Raw genomic sequence first — 18,239 nt, 5'->3', positions numbered from 1 at the left:
TGTTCATCAGTGTTCACTAAGGGGTTTGACAACTTGGCTTTATAGGCTTCTATTGCCATCAGTGCCTCTCTGCAATGCAAGGAAAGTCTCATCAGCAATCTCTGCCTTGTTAGGTGGGCTGCCCTTGAATTTCTGCCCTAGTTTCTTGCTTTTGTTGCTTGGGAAACTCTGTGAGGTAACATCAGGCAACCTATATGCCTTCAACAAAAGGACAAGTACATCAGGAGGCTAAACTGTGACATAACAGTCACCAAGAGATAAAAAAAATATATATGTTTGGTTATTAACTAATACATCTAAACAGAAGCTAATAAATCAATTGAAATGATCTTGTGATAAAAGATCTTTGGAGCCCTGCAAAATGGCCCACGTATGCCCACGTCCATCTGTTCATGTTCCATGTTGCTGGCTTCTGATGATGCTTGGATGTCATTTGCCTTTTTAGTTGCTCACAGTTAAAGATGCATATGCAGAAATCGCTCCGGCATTTCCTGGTTGCTAAAATTCTTATAGTTCTCCTAATTTAAATTTATGTAACAAAACAATTAAGTATAGTGTAGAGAATCATTGTACCATCTAAACCACTGTGAAATGTATTTTCCATAACCCGAAATGTTGTATTTTCAGCTGTTTGAAGCTGGTGTACAAAACAGAAAGTAAAAGACACAAAAATGAAACTTAAGAACGGGTAGCATAGAAATAGCACACATATAGCAGATCTACCGCTTCTTAGACTTGCTTTCAATGAGAATGACAGATGTATAACACACATTTCTATGTGAATTTGGTCTGGTCACCCAAAAAGTTACGTATTGCAGCTTTAAGCTTCATGCTCTCTCAATTATGGAAGTTTTCCTCTCCAAATGAAACTGCAGCAGAAGTAGCTTGTAGCTAGAATACATCAAAGAGGGCAGCAGTGGTTTTTCTATTCTTCCCCTTTCCCTCCTTCCTCCAACATCGCACTAGAGGTACAGACCAACAACAACCAGAGGAGGAAGACGAAGTCTCCATCCTGCATTCTATTTTGTGTTTCTTATACATTCAGTGTATAAAACATTAAGAACAGCTGTTATTTCCATGACATAGACTGACCAGGTAAATCAAATCAAATGTTATTTGTCACCTGTGCTGAATACAGGTGTAGACCTTACAGTGAAATGCTTACTTGCAAGTCCTTAACCAACAATGCAGTTTTAAGAAAATACCCCCCCAAAAAGTATGAGATAAGAATAACAAATAATTGAAGAGCAGCAGTAAATAACAATAGCGGGGCTATATACAGGGGGAACCAGTACAGAGTCAACGTGCAGGGGCACCGGTGTTGTACTGTTTTCTTCCAGGTGAAAGCTATGATCTCTTCTTGGTGTTACTTGTTAAATTCACTTCAATCAGTGTAGATCAAGGGGAGGAGACAGGATAAAGAAGAATTTTTAAACTTTGAGACATGGATTGTGTATATGTGCCATTCAGAGGGTGAATGGGCAAGACAAAAAAATTGAAGTGCCTTTGAACGGGGTACGGTAGTAGGTGTCAGGCGCACCGGTTTGTTTCATGAACTGCAACGCTGCTGAGTTTTTCACACTCAACAGTTTTCCGTGTGTATCAAGAATGGTCCACCACCCAAAGGACATCCAGCCAACTGTGGGAAGCTTTGGAGTCAACATGGGCCAGCATCCCTGTGGAACACTTTCAACACATTGTAGAGTCCATTCCCCCGAAGAATTGAGGCTATTCTGAGGGCAAAAGGAAGGTGTTAGGAGGTGTTCCTAATGTTTGGTATACTCAGTGTATAATGCAGATGGCGCCTTCATCCTAGTCAAAGCTGTCGGATGTATCACTCTCCCTGTCCACTATCAGCTGTGCCTTATGATGTTGTGCCAGAAAACAGGTCTCAGCCTGTGAGCAGTTCTACTGGTGCCAGACGCTGGACCGCCCAGTGTCCTTGCAGCCAGGCCAAGGGATGCTAACCCAGCTGTCCAGCATCACCATGGCAACAACGGCTGTCCTTCCTGAGATAGACAGAGCCCTTAAAGCTCAGTTCTGTCGTCTTCACCATCAAAGCATATGGCTCTTTTCTCTCTCAGTCCAGGAAGGGCAGAGCAAACACATACTAGCCCCACTGAGGAGAATGAGGAGTATCCTAAACATACGATGGACTGATCCCTGGGATGTAAAGGGATTAAGGTGTATGGATCCTTCTGTTTGGCTTCTAGGCCTAGACGTGCACATGAAGCTATTAGTGCCCTGCTTTAAAAATGAACAGCTATCTGGTTATCCTCAAACTACGCATAGCCAAGAGACAAGATCTATCTCACACTGCAAGGATACCCTGTCACTTCAACTTTTTGTCTGAAAGTGTGATAGAGAGAATTAGTGTTGTGAGTTGATTACCATGCTTAATAGAGGTATACGTCCCGCTGGGTAGATAGGTATAGCACAGCTTGTGTTAATGAAGAATTCCCAGCATTGGTTCTCTGAGCTGGGAGGAAAAAACTCACAGTCGTCTGTGATCTTAAATGTCTAGCCTGATGAATGTGGATTAAAAACTGAGACAGATTTAAGAGGGAAACCCTACTGAAAAAAAACATAATAGCCTAATTTTCAAGCTGGTCCACGCTGGGCTATGTTGTCCATGCAGGTCCGATTGCTGGTCAAGATGGTCTGACCAGCATGGTCTAGCTGGTTAGGTTGGCCAACAAGCTGGTCAAGCTGGCGATGCTGGTGAACAGCTCATGCTGGTATGCCGGTGATTCTGGTATGCAGGTGACCAGCTCATGCTGATGTGCTGGTGATGGTGGTATGCTGGTGACCAAGCTGGTCCATGCTGGTCTATGCTAGTCCAGCATGGTCTAGCTGGTGAAGCTATTCTGCAATACCACGCCCATCATTATCATATTTCCCAGCATGCTCTATTGTATTTTGCTCAATTGGCTCAATTGCCCTCAGCTATGTTTATGTTTTGCTGTGTTCTAGTGTACTATGGAATATATTGCTTTCTTATTCTTGACACTTCTCCCAGACATATTTAAGGTTAGAACTACCTTTCTAAGTGTTCTGATACTTCTAGCTTGGAGTTAAATTTTTATGATAACATAGCTACAGTATTTCACTTTAAAGTGTGTATAGTATTGCTTACTAGGTGTGTCCAATCAATTTTAACCACTCCCTCTTCAAATTAGGGTTAATTGGAAAAGCTGTTAAAAAGAGAACATTGTATTATTTCTTTGTACTCCCTGACGAAGGCCATGCAGCCGAAACGCGTCAGATTTTTTAAAACATTGTTTCTATTGAACATGCCATACTAATAAAGGCATTTTAATCAATTATATGAAGAGTGCCTTGGTCCTCCTTTCTTTTTGATGCTCTATTGCAGTTTGGTTTTTGGAATTGTTTGTTTCAATATCAGTATTTTTGCGTGTACTTGATTGATTAATCGATTAAATTATCTTGTGCTACACAAAGATAAATAACATTTTCTAAACTAATCCAATCTGTTAGTTGCAGTTATTGCACCTGTTACTGAAATGGTTGTTCCAGTTTAGGTGGTTTACAGTGCATTTGGAAATTATTCAGACCTCTTGACCTTTTCCACATTTTCTTGCAATACAGCCTTATTCTAAAATGGATGAAATTACTTTTTTCCCTCATCAATCGACACGCATTACCCCACAATGACAAAGCGAAAACAGGTTTTTAGACAATTTAGCAAATGTATTTTTTTTAATACCCTATTTAATACCCTATAAGTACTCAGACCTTTTACAGTGGGACTCGAAATTGAGCTCAGGTGCATCCTGTTTTCATTGATCATCCTTGAGATGTTTATACAACTTCATTGGAGTCCACCTGGGGTAAATTCAATTGATTGGACATGCTAAAATGTCCAATGACCTGTTTTTGCTTTGTCATTATGGGGTATTGTGTGTATATTGATGAGGAAAAAAAAATATTGAATACATTTTAGAATAAGGCGTAACTTAGCATCCCTTGGGGTGGCAGGTAGCCTAGTGGTTAGAGTGTTGGACTTGTAACTGAAAGGTTGCATTATCGAATCCCTGAGCTGACAAGGTAAAAATCTGTCGTTCTGCCCCTGAAGAAGGCGGTTAACCCACTGTTCCTAGGCCTTCATTGAAAATAAGAATTTGTTTTTAACTGACTTGCCTAGTTAAATAAGGTACAATCTAATAAATAACAACATTTGGAAAAATTCAAGGTGTCTGAATACTTTCCGAATGCGCTGTAGGTAGTGTCATTTATTAATATTTCTAACCCTGGCAGTCATTCTGAATGCAGATTTTAGGTGAATGAAAGTTCCATTTGTTGGATAACCCCAATCTGTCTGGATTCCTATAGGAATTAAACATTACTTTGCAAGCCAGCATAATGTGACATGATGCTGGTTATGCTGGTCACTAGTGTCCAAAACACAGTGAAGGCTGGTCAGCAGCAAAACACAGCAAAAGGCTGATCACCAGCAAAAACTAAACAAAGACACCAGCAAAAACACAGTGAAGAGACCAGCAAAAACCAAGCGAATGCACCAGCAAAAAAACTGCGAAGGCACCAGCAGAAACACAGCGCAAGGCTGATGACCAGAAAAAACACAGCAAAGGCTGATCACCAGCAAAAACACAGCGAAGGCTGGAAGGCTGGAGACCAGCATGACCAGCCTACAGTATGCTGGTCTATGCAGTTTCTTTTCAGCAGGGAAGCTACAGTGAGCTAGCAACACCATTGTCAACTACCTCCATTAGCTAATTCAATTAATACAGGTAGCCATTACACCAGTCTTAAACTTCAGTAAAGTCTGCAGAACAGATGGGAACCACACTTACACATGAAACTGAGGCTTTACCAACATGTTAAATGTTGTGAGACTATTGTGTATTTTGAGCTTTCCTGGTGATTGTCCTCCCACGGGTTTGACTGTAGCTGTGATGTTGCTCTGCTGCGGTGCCTGTGTGAGCTGACTTTACCCCAGACTGTGTCACTAGATTACAGGGTGCACTCTGGATGTTCCTCCTGCGTCCTCCTCACAAACAATCCCCTAAATCATCAGATTGCTCCTTTACATGAACTTCTCCCCAGGGACACAGTTCTGCTGCTCGTCAGCAAACCCTGTTATATCAGTGTATATTCTCAGAATACTCCCTGTGTCCAAATTATAACAGACCATTATGATAATAATGTTCAACCTACAGTGCCTTCGGAAAGTATTCAGAACCCTTGACTTTTTCCACATTTTGTTACGTTACAGCCTTATTCTAAAATGGATGAAACATTTTTTTTCAGCAATCTAGACGCAATATCCCATAATGACAAAGTGAAAACAGGTTTTTAGAATTCTTTGCAAATGTATTCAAAATAAAAACAGAAATACATTATTTACATAAGTATTCAGACCGTTTGCTATGAGACTCGAAATTGAGCACATGTGCATCCTGTTTCCATTGATCATCCTTTCGATGTTTCTACAACTTGATTGGAGTCCACATGTGATAATTTCAATTGATTGGACATGATTTGGACAGGCACACACCTGTCTAAATAAGGCCCCACAGTTGACAGTGCATGTCAGAGCAAAAACTAAGCCATGATGTTGAAGGAATTGTCTGTATAGGTCTGAGACAGGATTGTGTCAAGGCACAGATCTGGGGAAGGGTACCAAAACATTTCTGCAGCATCGAAGTTCCCCAAGAACACAGTGGCCTCCATCATTCTTAAATGGAAGAAGTTTGGAACCACCAAGACTCTTCCTAGAGCTGGCCGCCCGGCCAAACTGAGCAAAGGGGGAGAAGGGCCTTGGTCAGGGAGGTGACCAAGAACCCAATGGTCACTCTGACAGAGCAGAATGTGAGAAACTCCCCAAATACATGCTTGTAGCATCATACCTAAGAACACTTGAGGCTGTAATCGCTGCCCAAGTTGCTTCAACAAATCAAATCAAATCAAATGTATTTATATAGCCCTTCTTACATCAGCTGATATCTCAAAGTGCTGTACAGAAACCCAGCCTAAAACCCCAAACAGCAAGCATTGCAGGTGTAGAAGCACGGTGGCTAGGAAAAAATCCCTAGAAAGGCCAAAACCTAGGAAGAAACCTAGAGAGGAACCAGGCTATGAGGGGTGGCCAGTCCTCTTCTGGCTGTGCCAGGTGGAGATTATAACAGAACATGGCCAAGATGTTCAAATGTTCATAAATGACCAGCATGGTCAAATAATAATAATCACAGTAGTTGTCGAAGGTGCAACAAGTCAGCACCTCAAGAGTAAATGTCAGTTGGCTTTTCATAGCCGATCATTGAGAGTATCTCTACCACTCCTTCTGTCTCTAGAGAGTTGAAAACAGCAGGTCTGGCACAGGTAGCACGTCCAGTGAACAGGTCAGGGTTCCATAGCCGCGGGCAGAACAGTTGAAACTGGAGCAGCAGCACGGCCAGGTAGACTGGGGACAGCAAGGAGTCATCATGCCAGGTAGTCCTGAGGCATGGTCCTAGGGCTCAGTTCCTCCGAGAGAGAGAAAGAAAGAGAGGAAGAGAGAATTAGAGAGAGCATACTTAAATTCACACAGGACACCGGATAAGACAGGAGAAATACTCCAGATATAACAGACTGACCCTAGCCCCCGACACATAAACTACTGCAGCATAAATACTGGAGGCTGAGACAGGAGGGGTCAGGAGACACTGTGGCCCCATCCGATGATACCCCTGGACAGGGCCAAACAGGCAGGATATAACCCCACCCACTTTGCCAAAGCACAGCCCCCACACCACTAGAGGGATTTCTTCAATCACCAACTTACCATCCTGAGACAAGGCCAAGTATAGCCCACAAAGATCTCACCACGGCACAACCCAAGGGGGGGCGCCAACCCAGACAGGAAGACCACGTCAGTGCCTCAACCCACTCAAGTGACGCACCCCTCCTAGGGACGGCATGGAAGAACACCAATAAGCCAGTGACTCAGCCCCTGTAATAGGGTTAGAGGCAGAGAATCCCAGTGGAGAGAGGGGAACCGGCCAGGCAGAGACAGCAAGGGCAGTTCGTTGCTCCAGAGCCTTTCCGTTCACCTTCACACTCCTGGGCCAGACTACACTCAATCATAGGACCTACTGAAGAGATGAGTCTTCAGTAAAGCCTTAAAGGTTGAGACCGAGTCTGCGTCTCTCACATGGGTAGGCAGACCATTCCATAAAAATGGAGCTCTATAGGAGAAAGCCCAGCCTCCAGCTCTTTGCTTAGAAATTCTAGGGACAATTAGGAGCTCTGCGTCTTGTGACCGTAGCATACGTGTAGGTATGTACGGCAGGACCAAATCGGAAAGATAGGTAGGAGCAAGCCCATGTAATGCTTTGTAGGTTAGCAATAAAACCTTGAAATCAGCCCTTGCCTTAACAGGAAGCCAGTGTAGGGAGGCTAGCACTGGAGTAATATGATCACATTTTTTTGCTTCTAGTCAGGATTCTAGCAGCCGTATTTAGCACTAACTGAAGTTTATTTAGAGTACTTAGTAAAAGGTCTGAGTACTTATGTCTTTTTTTAAATATAAATTTGCTAAAATTTCTAAAAACCTGTTTTTGCTTTGTCATTATGGGGTATTGTGTGTAGACTGGTGAGAGGAAAAACAATTTAATCAATTTTAGAATAAGCCTGGGATCTGGGATCTGGATACTTTCCAAATGCACTGTATGTCTCAAACCTGCATGGTAATGTAACAGCACGGAAAAAGCCAATATCAGTGCAATATTGTAACATAAATGGACTGGGTCATTTTCAATGAGCAACGTTAACATGAAGCCAATAATGCCAATATGCAAACCCATCAAGATAAATCTGTAACGTTGGACAAGGAAATGAAAAAGAACAGAATTACCTTCTATTTACATTCTACAAAACAATGTTCAAATCCACTCTCATTATCCAACATACCCTCCTCATAATGTAGTTTGAATAGAATAAAACAATATATACTCTTAGCGAAAACACAGCAAAAGTGGATTACCATACCAACAGGTAGAATAGTGAGTGTATTTGTGTTTTTTATTGCCCACAGGACAGCTTTCCTGCCAGGTTCGGAGGAATCCACTTTGTGAACCAGCCGTGGTACATCCACGCCCTGTACACTGTCATACGGCCCTTTCTGAAGGATAAGACAAGAAAAAGGGTAAGATGGGAGGATGTTGTTGACTGAACATTCTGAAAAATCACTTTGACAGAGACCAACAAGTCAACTGTGTTGCTGTAACCAATGAATGTCAGGTCATTCTATTGAACATACAGCATCGGTTATTATACTTTCTGAATAGCTGCTGTCATAAGCATTGTTCAGGTCAGGACATTTGCTTTTCAAAAGAGCAAATCTATCCACTCCAACAAACTGTAGACTTTTATAACGTGCTCTTAGACAGTATATACTCATTATCTATCTGTGTCAATGTTGTGTTGTTGTTTTGCACAGTGCTTGACTTGGAGTAAAACAGTATTGTTTACAATTAGGTGGAGAAGCTCCACAATACTTTTGAGCTATTATTCTATAAGAGGAACATGATCTAAAGTGGTAGAATGTTCGAGGTGCCGGTACTCAGCTCCGGTGAGCTCCCGCACAAGTCAACCGCTGGTTTTGTCCATCCCTCTCTAGATCTTCATGCATGGGAACAACCTGAACAGCCTTCACCAGCTCATGCACCCTGAGATCCTGCCCTCTGAGCTGGGTGGGATGATGCCCCCCTACGATATGGGCACCTGGGCCCGCACCCTCCTGGACCACGCCTATGATGAGGAGACTGAGTACTGCCCCGAGTCCTACTCCCTGTCTGTCAAAGACCTGGAGAAAGACCTGTCTCCCAAAACCATGAAGAGGTCAGTCTAGACTCTGGACAGTCATGTTATTCACGTGTGTCAATGTGATAGATTGTGTATTGTGTGTCTTCATACGAGATAAAGGTGGAGGTGTCTTCTAAGAAAGCGATATGTTAGTCTGTCAGATATGTCATAACTGATGTATTGTTTCCATTTATAAACTGGATGGTTCCAGCCCTGAATGCTGATTGGCTAAAAGCTGTGGTATATTTAAGAAATAATGCCTGTGGGGGTGTGGTATATGGCCAATATACCACGGCTAAGGGTTGTTTTCTTAAGAACGACGCAACGCGGGGTGCCTGGACACAGCCCTTAGCCGTGGTATATTGGCCGTGTATCCCAAACCCCTGAGGTGCCTTATTGTTATTATAAACTGTTTACCAACGTAATTAGAGCAGTAAAAATAAGTGTTTTGTCATACCCGTGGTAAATATGGATACCCATATATATATATGACAAAACACTTATTTTTACCGTGATATACCATGGCTGTCAGCCAATCAGCATTCAGGGTTCGAACAACCCAGTTTATAATAGACCATATTCCACTGGTATGACAAAAAAATACTATTTACTGGTCTAATTTCGTTGGTAACCAGTTTATGTGTTGTGTCGTGCATAAGAACAGCCCTTAGCCATGTAATATTGGCCATATACCATACCCCCTCAGGTCTTATTGCTTAAATATATCATAAAGTATATGGTTCATGTAATAACCACAGAAATAGGGCAGATATGGAATATACTGTACGTAGGGCTTCCTAGAGCTAGAAGAGTAAGTAGGGCTTCCTAGAGCTAGAAGAGTAAGTAGGGCTTCCTAGAGCTAGAAGAGTAAGTAGGGCTTCCTAGAGCTAGAAAATCAATGGAAAACACATCCTACAGTAAGAACAATCCTTCATTAAATTGCACTACACGTGTAGTTCGGTGGAAATTATCCAACCATTATGTAGAAATTATGTTGAATATAATAATAAATTACATTTATCAATCTGACTCCATTATTCTGTGAATAAATGCAACATGCTCTGTACGTCTCTGGAGGAATCTAGTCAAGGTAGCGAGCCTTACATCTCCTCTCAGTATGACTATAATGATCATGTGTCTAACTTGCAACATTATGCAATTATTAAGAGACTAGATACAAAGAGCTAATCCTGGCAACCAATGTTCAAGCATTAATTTATTCAGACAAGCAGATCAGAGATGTCAAGGTGTTACCCAAACGTGTAGCGTAAATAACAACTACAAATAGACCTACTAAATGATGAACGTGTAGTCAAAGAATTACTCTGTAAAACGAGGAATGTATTTACTCAATTCAGCTAATATAATTTATTAGTCACAAAATAATTAACGCTCAAACAATTACAGTGTACATGAAATACATGATCCATTGCAGACTAGCACAGTAAATGACTACAACCAATAGGATAAGACTTAACGTGGTTACACATGTCTTCAATTCAGAATAATCTCTAATCTAATCAACTCAATTTAAATTGTTGGAGCGCACCCCTGTGTCACTCCCTCTTTGAACTACCCGCTGTCCGACGAATAAAATAACAGTTTCCCAGTGTTACGGTGCTGATATGAGACGCACCAAGGCGCAGCGTTTGTTGAGTTCCACATATTTATTTAAAGTGAAACTTCTTCAACCAAAACAATTAACAAGCAACACAACATGACGTAACAAGCACCACCACAAACAAACAATATCCCCCCAGGCAGGTGGGAACAGGGAACCCTTAAGTATGATCCCCAATTAGAGAAAATGAACATCAGCTGCCTCTAATTGGGAACCATACTAAGAGCACCAACATAGAAATGGAAAGACTAGAACACCCCCCTAGTCACGCTCTGACCTAAACACCATAGAGATCCAAGGGATCTCGTGACACCCAGTAACAATAATTCCATAGCACTTACAGTACAATAAAACATATGGTATCAAAATTCATAGCTCTTAACGATCTCTCGAACAGTCCAAACATGACAATTTAATTCACACTGTAGCATTCATTTTGCCGATTTCACATTTTCATCTAATTTCACATCTCCAAAGGTGTCTGTGCTCTCAGAGTTCTGTGGGAACGTCCCTCCCCGCAGAAAACACAGATAATGTGTTGCTGACCACTGTGATTGCCCACAGATGGTCATTCATCCAAACAATGTCATAAATCGTGATTGAGTCATCACGCTGCGCCTCGACGCCTTCAAGTCACCAGTCCTGAGTATCACCTTCTCTCTTTCTTCCACTACACACTGTAGTGCAGAGCACAAAGATCCATATGCTTGTTTGTGTGTGTGGTGTATTAATGCCCTCTCACTGGCATAATTTTGTTGGATTGCTCTGAGAGATAAGCATTGAAAATTGTATACTTGGAGATTATCTTATTTATTCACTATTCAAAATGCTAAACATTGTTCTGTGTGTTTCATTCAGGTGAGTAGTTTAGGAAATCCTCCTTGACATATACACTACTGGTCAAAAGTTTTAGAACACCTTCTCATTCAAGGGTTTTTCTTTATTTTGACTATTTTTACTTTGTAGAATAATAGTGAATACATCAAAACTATGAAATAACACATATGGAATCATGTAGTAACCAAAAAAGTGTTATACAATATATTTCATATTTGAGATTCTTCAAAGTAGCCTCCCTTTGCCTTGATGATAGCTTTGCACACTCTTGGCATTCTCTCAACCAGCTGCATGAGGTAGTCACCTGGAATGCATATCAATTGACAGTTGTGCCTTCTTAAAAGTAAATTTGTGGAATTTCTTTAATTCTTTATGCATTTGAGCGAATCAGTTGTGTTGTGACAAGGTAGGGGGGTATACAGAAGATAGCCCTATTTGGTAAAGACTAAGTCCATATTATGGCAAGAACAGCTCAAATAAGCAAAGAGAAACAACAGTCCATCATTACTTTAAGACATGAAGTTCAGTCAATTCGGAAAATTTCAAGCATTATGATGAAACTGGCTCTCATGAGGACCGCCTCAGGAATGGAAGACCCAGAGGTACCTTTTCTGCAGAGGATAAGTTCATTAGAGTTACCAGCCTCAGAAATTGCAGCCCAAATAAATGCTTCACTGAGTTCAAGTAACAGACACATCGTAACATCAACTATTCAGAGGAGACTGTGTGAATCAGGCCTTCATGGTCGAATTGCTGCAAAGAAACCACTACTAAAGGACACCAATAATAAGAAGAGACTTGCTTGGGCCAAGAAACATGAGCAATGGTCATTAGATCGGTTTAAATTTGTCCTTTTGGTCTGGTCCAAATTGGACATTTTTGGTTCCAACCGCCGTGTCTTTGTGAGACGCTGTGTGGGTGAACAGATGATCTCCGCATGTGTGGTTCCCACTGTGAAGCATGGAGAAGGTGGTGTTATGGTGTGGGGGTGTTGGCTGGTGACACTGTCTGTGATTTATTTAGAATTCAAGGCACACTTAACCAGCATGGCTATCACAGCATTCTGCAGTGATACGCCATCCCATCTGGTTTGGGCTTAGTGGGAATATAATTTCTTTTTCAACAGGACCCAATGACCCAACACACCTCCAGGCTGTGTAAGGGCTGTTTTACAAAGAAAGAGAGTGATGGAGTGCTGCATCAGATGACCTGGCCTCCACAATCCCCCGACCTCAACCCAATCGAGATGGTTTGGGATGAGTTGGGCCGCAGAGTGAAGGAAAAGCAGACAACAAGTGCTCAGCATATGTGGGAACTCATTCAAGACTGTTAGAAAAGCATTCTCGGTGAAGCTGGTTGAGATAATGCCAAGCGTGTGCAAAGCTGTCATTAAGGCAAAGGTTGGCTATTTGAAGAATCTCAAATCTTAAATATATTTCTATATATTTGTATATGTTTAATTACTACATGATTCCATATGTGTTATTTCATAGTTTTGATGTCTTCACTATTATTCTACAAAGTAGAAAATAGTCCAAATAAAGAAAAACCCTTGAATGAGTAGGTGTTGTAAAACTTTTGACCGGTAGTGTATCATTTTTTGACAGTCTATTGTCTCAGTGAGTTTTTTCAGGGCTGTGTCTCTTACGACTTACTGGGTCGTGAAATGAGCATTAGACAAAAAAAATGAATATGATGCACTGATCTGCACTCAATTGACGGAGCTCTGACTTCTTCTGAGTGCGCTAGCTACTGTAGCAACCTTCTGGAGCATGAACAGAAGTGATGGACTTTTACCTTCGGCAATAAGCTCAGTTCCACTCCTGCTGCCTCACAAAACCCTCTGACTAAACCTGTATAGACATATGACTGTCATGAAGGCCTTCTTGCCTTGGGGAAATTGGCCACTCTAATGTCCTTTTTTTGAGAGCCATCTCAATTTGTCAAGTGTGTTTGTGTGTTTATGTGTGTGCATGCATGCATCTACGTGTGTGTGTGTGTGTGCCTACCTGAAAGGAAATACATGCACTTCCCCGTTCATAGCACAGAATCTTTAGTAAAAACATGTTTGGATTCAGCAGATTTGAATCATTCTCATTGACATTTCTGTTTACCAAGACAGTAGACCGACACAGCAGGCAAAGCAATGAGAGATACAGCACAGTATGGGATTTTCATAAAGGACATAAAAGCATTTAATAACGTCTTTATTCCTATTGTTAAGCACTCTGTTGCCCTGCACTGCCCTGTATCTGTGACAGAGGAGCATTTGATTGGTGTATCATAGCATCCTGGCCAGGGTCCTAATGTATGGTGAACTAAAGGCTGTAATCACCAGCAGCCATATGATCTGAAGTGACTTCTTTAGTCAGGGCTATTATCTCCCCACTGTACACTGCCATTCATACACTCCACAAAGTTCAAGCAAACATTACCTCATGAATTACTTGATTAAAATAACAAAATTGTATATGAGTCACTGTTAGAGAAGTATATGTTTTGTATGATGAGCCACTGTGTCATGGGCACCCCATAATGACGAAGCCATACTGTACTGTGTGACTATGATGTCTGTGAGTGGAGACAGATCTGTTTTACTTTACTGCTGCAGTAATTACATAGCTCCCCGCTAGCAGCAGTAGCTGTATGACCTAAATGTTAACCTCACTGAGGCTGACGTGATTGAGTTCTACTATTCATTCCAATGGTCATTTAGCCCCTGTGTTAATACTGTACATTCATACATTTTATTTTGTTTTGGGGTGGGTTTTTTTGTCACAGGTGAATGAAGCTCTGGTTGTTGACTTAGTTATCATCATCAGTCATATGAATCTTTATCTGTCACGGTAGACACAGGAGACCAACCTGTCCCAGATTTCTGCATGATGAATGATAGCTCCCGTTCCCCAAAGCAGCTTAGGCTTTTATTAGAGAAATATATCAAAAATAGGTCAGATCAGTGTCTGAGTGTGACATTTTGTGATCAACTTTTCGGGCTCATGTACTAGACAAGATAACACCATTTCTTTTTCTAGGAGAAGATCATTTTTATTGATGGTTTTGTGTGCTTGTGCGTGTGCTTGTGCATGTGTGTGCATTTGTGTGTTTGCATGTAACCCAAGGCCTCTTCTGAAACAATTGATGCGGAGGGATTTTGGGATGCATTTATGAAACCCATCGTATATTACCCATCGCCTATGACCCCCATGTGTGCTACCTGCTCTGCAGGATGCAAGGGGGCTCTGGGGCTCACACCTTTTCATCCCCTCCTTTGTACTTGAGTAGGTGAGAAGTCATCAGTGATAATGCTTCACTGAGCACAGGCCTCTCTGATGCTAGTCATCTTTTATTTATATCCACAGGTCCCAGTCGGTGGTGGAGCCCGGAGTTCTTAAACGGCCAGAAAAAGTGAAGAGCGAGGAGGAGAACATGCAGCCACTGCTCTCGCTGGACTAATGTACAGTCTGACACAACACAAGCAGCCTAGAAAACATTGACCCTCAGACAGACAGACAGACAGACAGACAGACAGACAGACAGACAGACAGACAGACAGACAGACAGACAGACAGACAGACAGACAGACAGACAGACAGACAGACAGACAGACAGACAGACAGACAGACAGACAGACAGACAGACAGACAGACAGACAGACAGACAGACAGACAGACAGACAGACAGACAGACAGACAGACAGACAGACAGACAGACAGACAGACAGACAGACAGACAGACAGACAGACAGACAGACAGACAGACAGACAGACAGACAGACAGAGGAAAGAATGCCCTTGTTCCCCCAAAACAAAGAAAATAGCACAGGCATATAAAAAGGAGGTGAGGAGGAGGGAAGAGATTGGAGCACGAGAAGAGCCTGTTCTGGCATCATAAAGATGGTCCGACCCACCATTTTGAGGGATATTTCTAAAAAACAAAAAGGGAGTAAGAGTTACTAGCAGAGTTCCATATGTTATTGTTAAGTGCCAATTCAAAACTGTAAATACACTTCTGATCTAAACCCCAGGAGGATGGGGAACTCGTTGTGACAGGGACACATCTAGAGACTGCTGTTAATATTCTGTATGTGCTTGTGAAATATTTTGTGAAAAAATGGTACTATAGGAGGTTGATGGAAAATCACGCTTAAAGAGGATTGGGAGCTGGGGACTTTCGGTACAGTTTCTAAAATGTCCAAACCGGCAAGTGCAGCTCAGGATTAGTTCTAATAATGATGAGGTTCTCTTTAAATGTGAAGCAGAAAGTGTCTGACTGCTTGCACAGCAAGGCATGTGGCTCTTTCATCCGAGGAATTCAAACAGACGTTCAGGTTTCTCTATCTAAAAGCAAACTCCCCTTTACTCTTCAAGGCTCAATGAATTATGTGTTTTTGTCAGAGACCACATTTTTTGTTTGGTCTGAATCTTGCTATTGGAATACTTTCATCCAGAATGGCTTCTTATCTATGGTTAAATTTGGCTAAACAGTGTCTTCAAACCATTACATTTTTCAACATTTATGAAACATTTGTCAAGGTTAGGTATTTCATATTACATTTGAGACAAGATACAAGGTAAGAAGTGCATACAGTACCATGAAAACATTCTGCAACAGCAAGGTCACATGACAATTGTTTTGTATTTTGAAATGATTTAGTATTAGCTATTGGTTCAGCTCAGAAGTGTTAAGAATGTTTTCTCTGTGTCATGTGATTCCAGAAATGAGTTCTTGTTTAAGATGTATTAACTACACTTGCTTTGAGGATTGTCTTGAAACTATATGTTTCAATAGGAGAGAAGCTGTCCACAACAGCATTGCTACACCTACTTGAAAACCAATTTAGATACAGTATTTAAAAGATAGAGACATTATTTTCTTATATCTTATTTTATGATGGTGGAAGTTAAGATATAATGTATACTTATATACAGTATGATAACAAGCTTTTGTAATGGCTGCAAGGGTACAGTCAGTGTATGCCACTGTGTGATCATCCGTCGCGAGCTCCTTTGTTTCTCCCTGCATGGTGGTGAAGCTTGAGGCCATGTTCAGCTCTGGAGCCTCTGAGCCCTGACACAGTGCTGCCTTCCTGTTATGACACTAACATGGGGTGAGTTTGTAAATTCACTCTGGAGTGGCTACCTGCTGCCCAGAACTAGGCCAGGCAGACAGACATTCTTAATACCCAGTGAACACAGTAGCGTAAACCGTACAGGAAATGTCAGCTCCAGCTCGATGACTGAGTGACTCGGGTTTTCATCTGCTGCAGATCCAGGAACCTTTTTGGTTGCTTTGGTGAAGAAAGGGTGCCATAAGAGCTTGTCAGTGTTACCCACTCCGTCTGTAGTAGCCGTTAGGTAGCGATGTGTGAGATGTTACAGAAACTTGATAGCTGAACAATGTATTTTTTTAATCTAAAGCCTCATTATCAGATGGGGCTGTCTGTGTGCATCACCCTGGTATATTTTTGTGTGATGTTCATCAGTATTTTAAGGCATTCATGGTGCTTGTTTGTCCTGTGCACTATTCAGATCATGCAACAAGAGCAGCAGCGTTTTTGAGAATTGAATATGCTTGTTTAGCATTTGGAATGTTCTTCCAACTGTTTTCATGTATCCAGCCTTGCCATTTCAACCAAAGCCACCCTTTGACAAAACAAAGATTTTATTGTATTATGCTTTACTTAATAAGAATCCACGGCTTGAAGGTAAAGCAACGACTTATTACGACAATGTATTCTTTTTCATGAAATGAATGCATATTATGCTTTGAGTTAAGTCTTTGGTGTCATGTTTTCATGTCACTTTGATTGTATATACATGTAGGAACAGATGGCAGAGCAACTCAATTTAGAGGTCTAGTCAAATCTCAGATTATTCAAAGCGGACGTGTAGGGCAGAGTGTTTAATGTTTAAATGTCCTTAAAGACAACTTGCTGACTTAAATTATGTAACTGAATCAAACATGTCATGAGCAAAAAACAACCAATAAATATGGACACACTTACATTGGTATCGCTCTGCTCTCTTATTTACTGTTCTGCACTCCTGTATGCTGCACAGTATGTTTACATCGAATGAATGTCCTAAAATGGGAGCCATACTCCTGAGCGCACACCAATTTCACCTACAGGCAGTAAGGCATGCGAGTGAACTAAACAGTGTCACGACCAAGGTTATACTGAAGGTATTTACAGGCACTTTTGTTAAGAGGACCTCTGTTGTTGAAGTATGAGTTGCAGACCACTGAATAGAATACAATATGATTACAGCGGGTAATTGAGAGACCATCAAAGCTTTCAGTAAGCAGGTCGCATTCAAAAGAGAGCGCCTTCTCTAAACACGTGTATTGGCTAAGGGACCAATGAATACATTAAAAGCTCTGAAAGATATCAAAAGCTGTGTGCTCAGGGTAATTGGTTGGGTGGAAAATTACTTCGGGAATGAATACCCCTAGGTCGCGTTTCAGAAAAATGCAAGCATCTGGTGTGAGTGTAGAGAGCTAATATGAGGAATTGTCGCAGCAGGATGATTTTTCCGTCCCTGCCTATACTGAGTGTCTACCAGCCACACTGGGTTTACCCCCCACTGAAAAACACAGCAGCAAACCCGCCAGCTTTCTGAATTATTCATTGAAAAAGCCAGCGTTATTCCCTCCCACATGACCATCACAGTGCAGTCTGTTTGGCTAGTTGGCTCACCCAGTCAGAGCCCATACTGACTGAGACAACAGATGTGGTTTGATTTATACTTTAGCATGGGATCCTCCACTTTCAGAGATTGGTCCGAATTATGGATGGACTTGACTGTGTATGAGTCTTCTGCTCATCCCTATTGACTTCAATGTGATAGTGTAGCTAAAGCTGTGTTTTTCCTGTGGGGGAGGCATTTCACTGTCTGTTGAGAGCGTGAGGGGCCAGGGCTATTACAAGAGTCGTCATCACACTGCACAGTGG

At 41.7% G+C, this 18,239-nt stretch overlaps 1 protein-coding gene across 1 annotated transcript in view; it reads left to right on the top strand.

Moving 5' to 3' along the window:
* Positions 1-17,292, top strand: part of LOC106571370 (clavesin-2) — a 30,122-nt gene extending 12,830 nt beyond the window's left edge. Inside the window, exons 3-5 of the mRNA XM_014144385.3 lie at positions 8,057-8,167; positions 8,642-8,862; positions 14,647-17,292. Coding sequence (XP_013999860.1) covers positions 8,057-8,167; positions 8,642-8,862; positions 14,647-14,740 — 426 coding nt within the window. The 3' untranslated portion in view covers positions 14,741-17,292. The remainder of the gene's footprint in view (positions 1-8,056; positions 8,168-8,641; positions 8,863-14,646) is intronic.
* The last annotated feature ends 947 nt before the right edge of the window (positions 17,293-18,239 follow it).

The sequence above is a fragment of the Salmo salar genome, chromosome 15 (assembly GCF_965601325.2).
Source record: "Salmo salar chromosome 15, fSalSal1, whole genome shotgun sequence".
NCBI classification, from domain to species: domain Eukaryota; kingdom Metazoa; phylum Chordata; class Actinopteri; order Salmoniformes; family Salmonidae; genus Salmo; species Salmo salar.
Note: the sequence above shows the minus strand (reverse complement) of the source record. Positions and strands in the feature narration are given on the sequence as shown.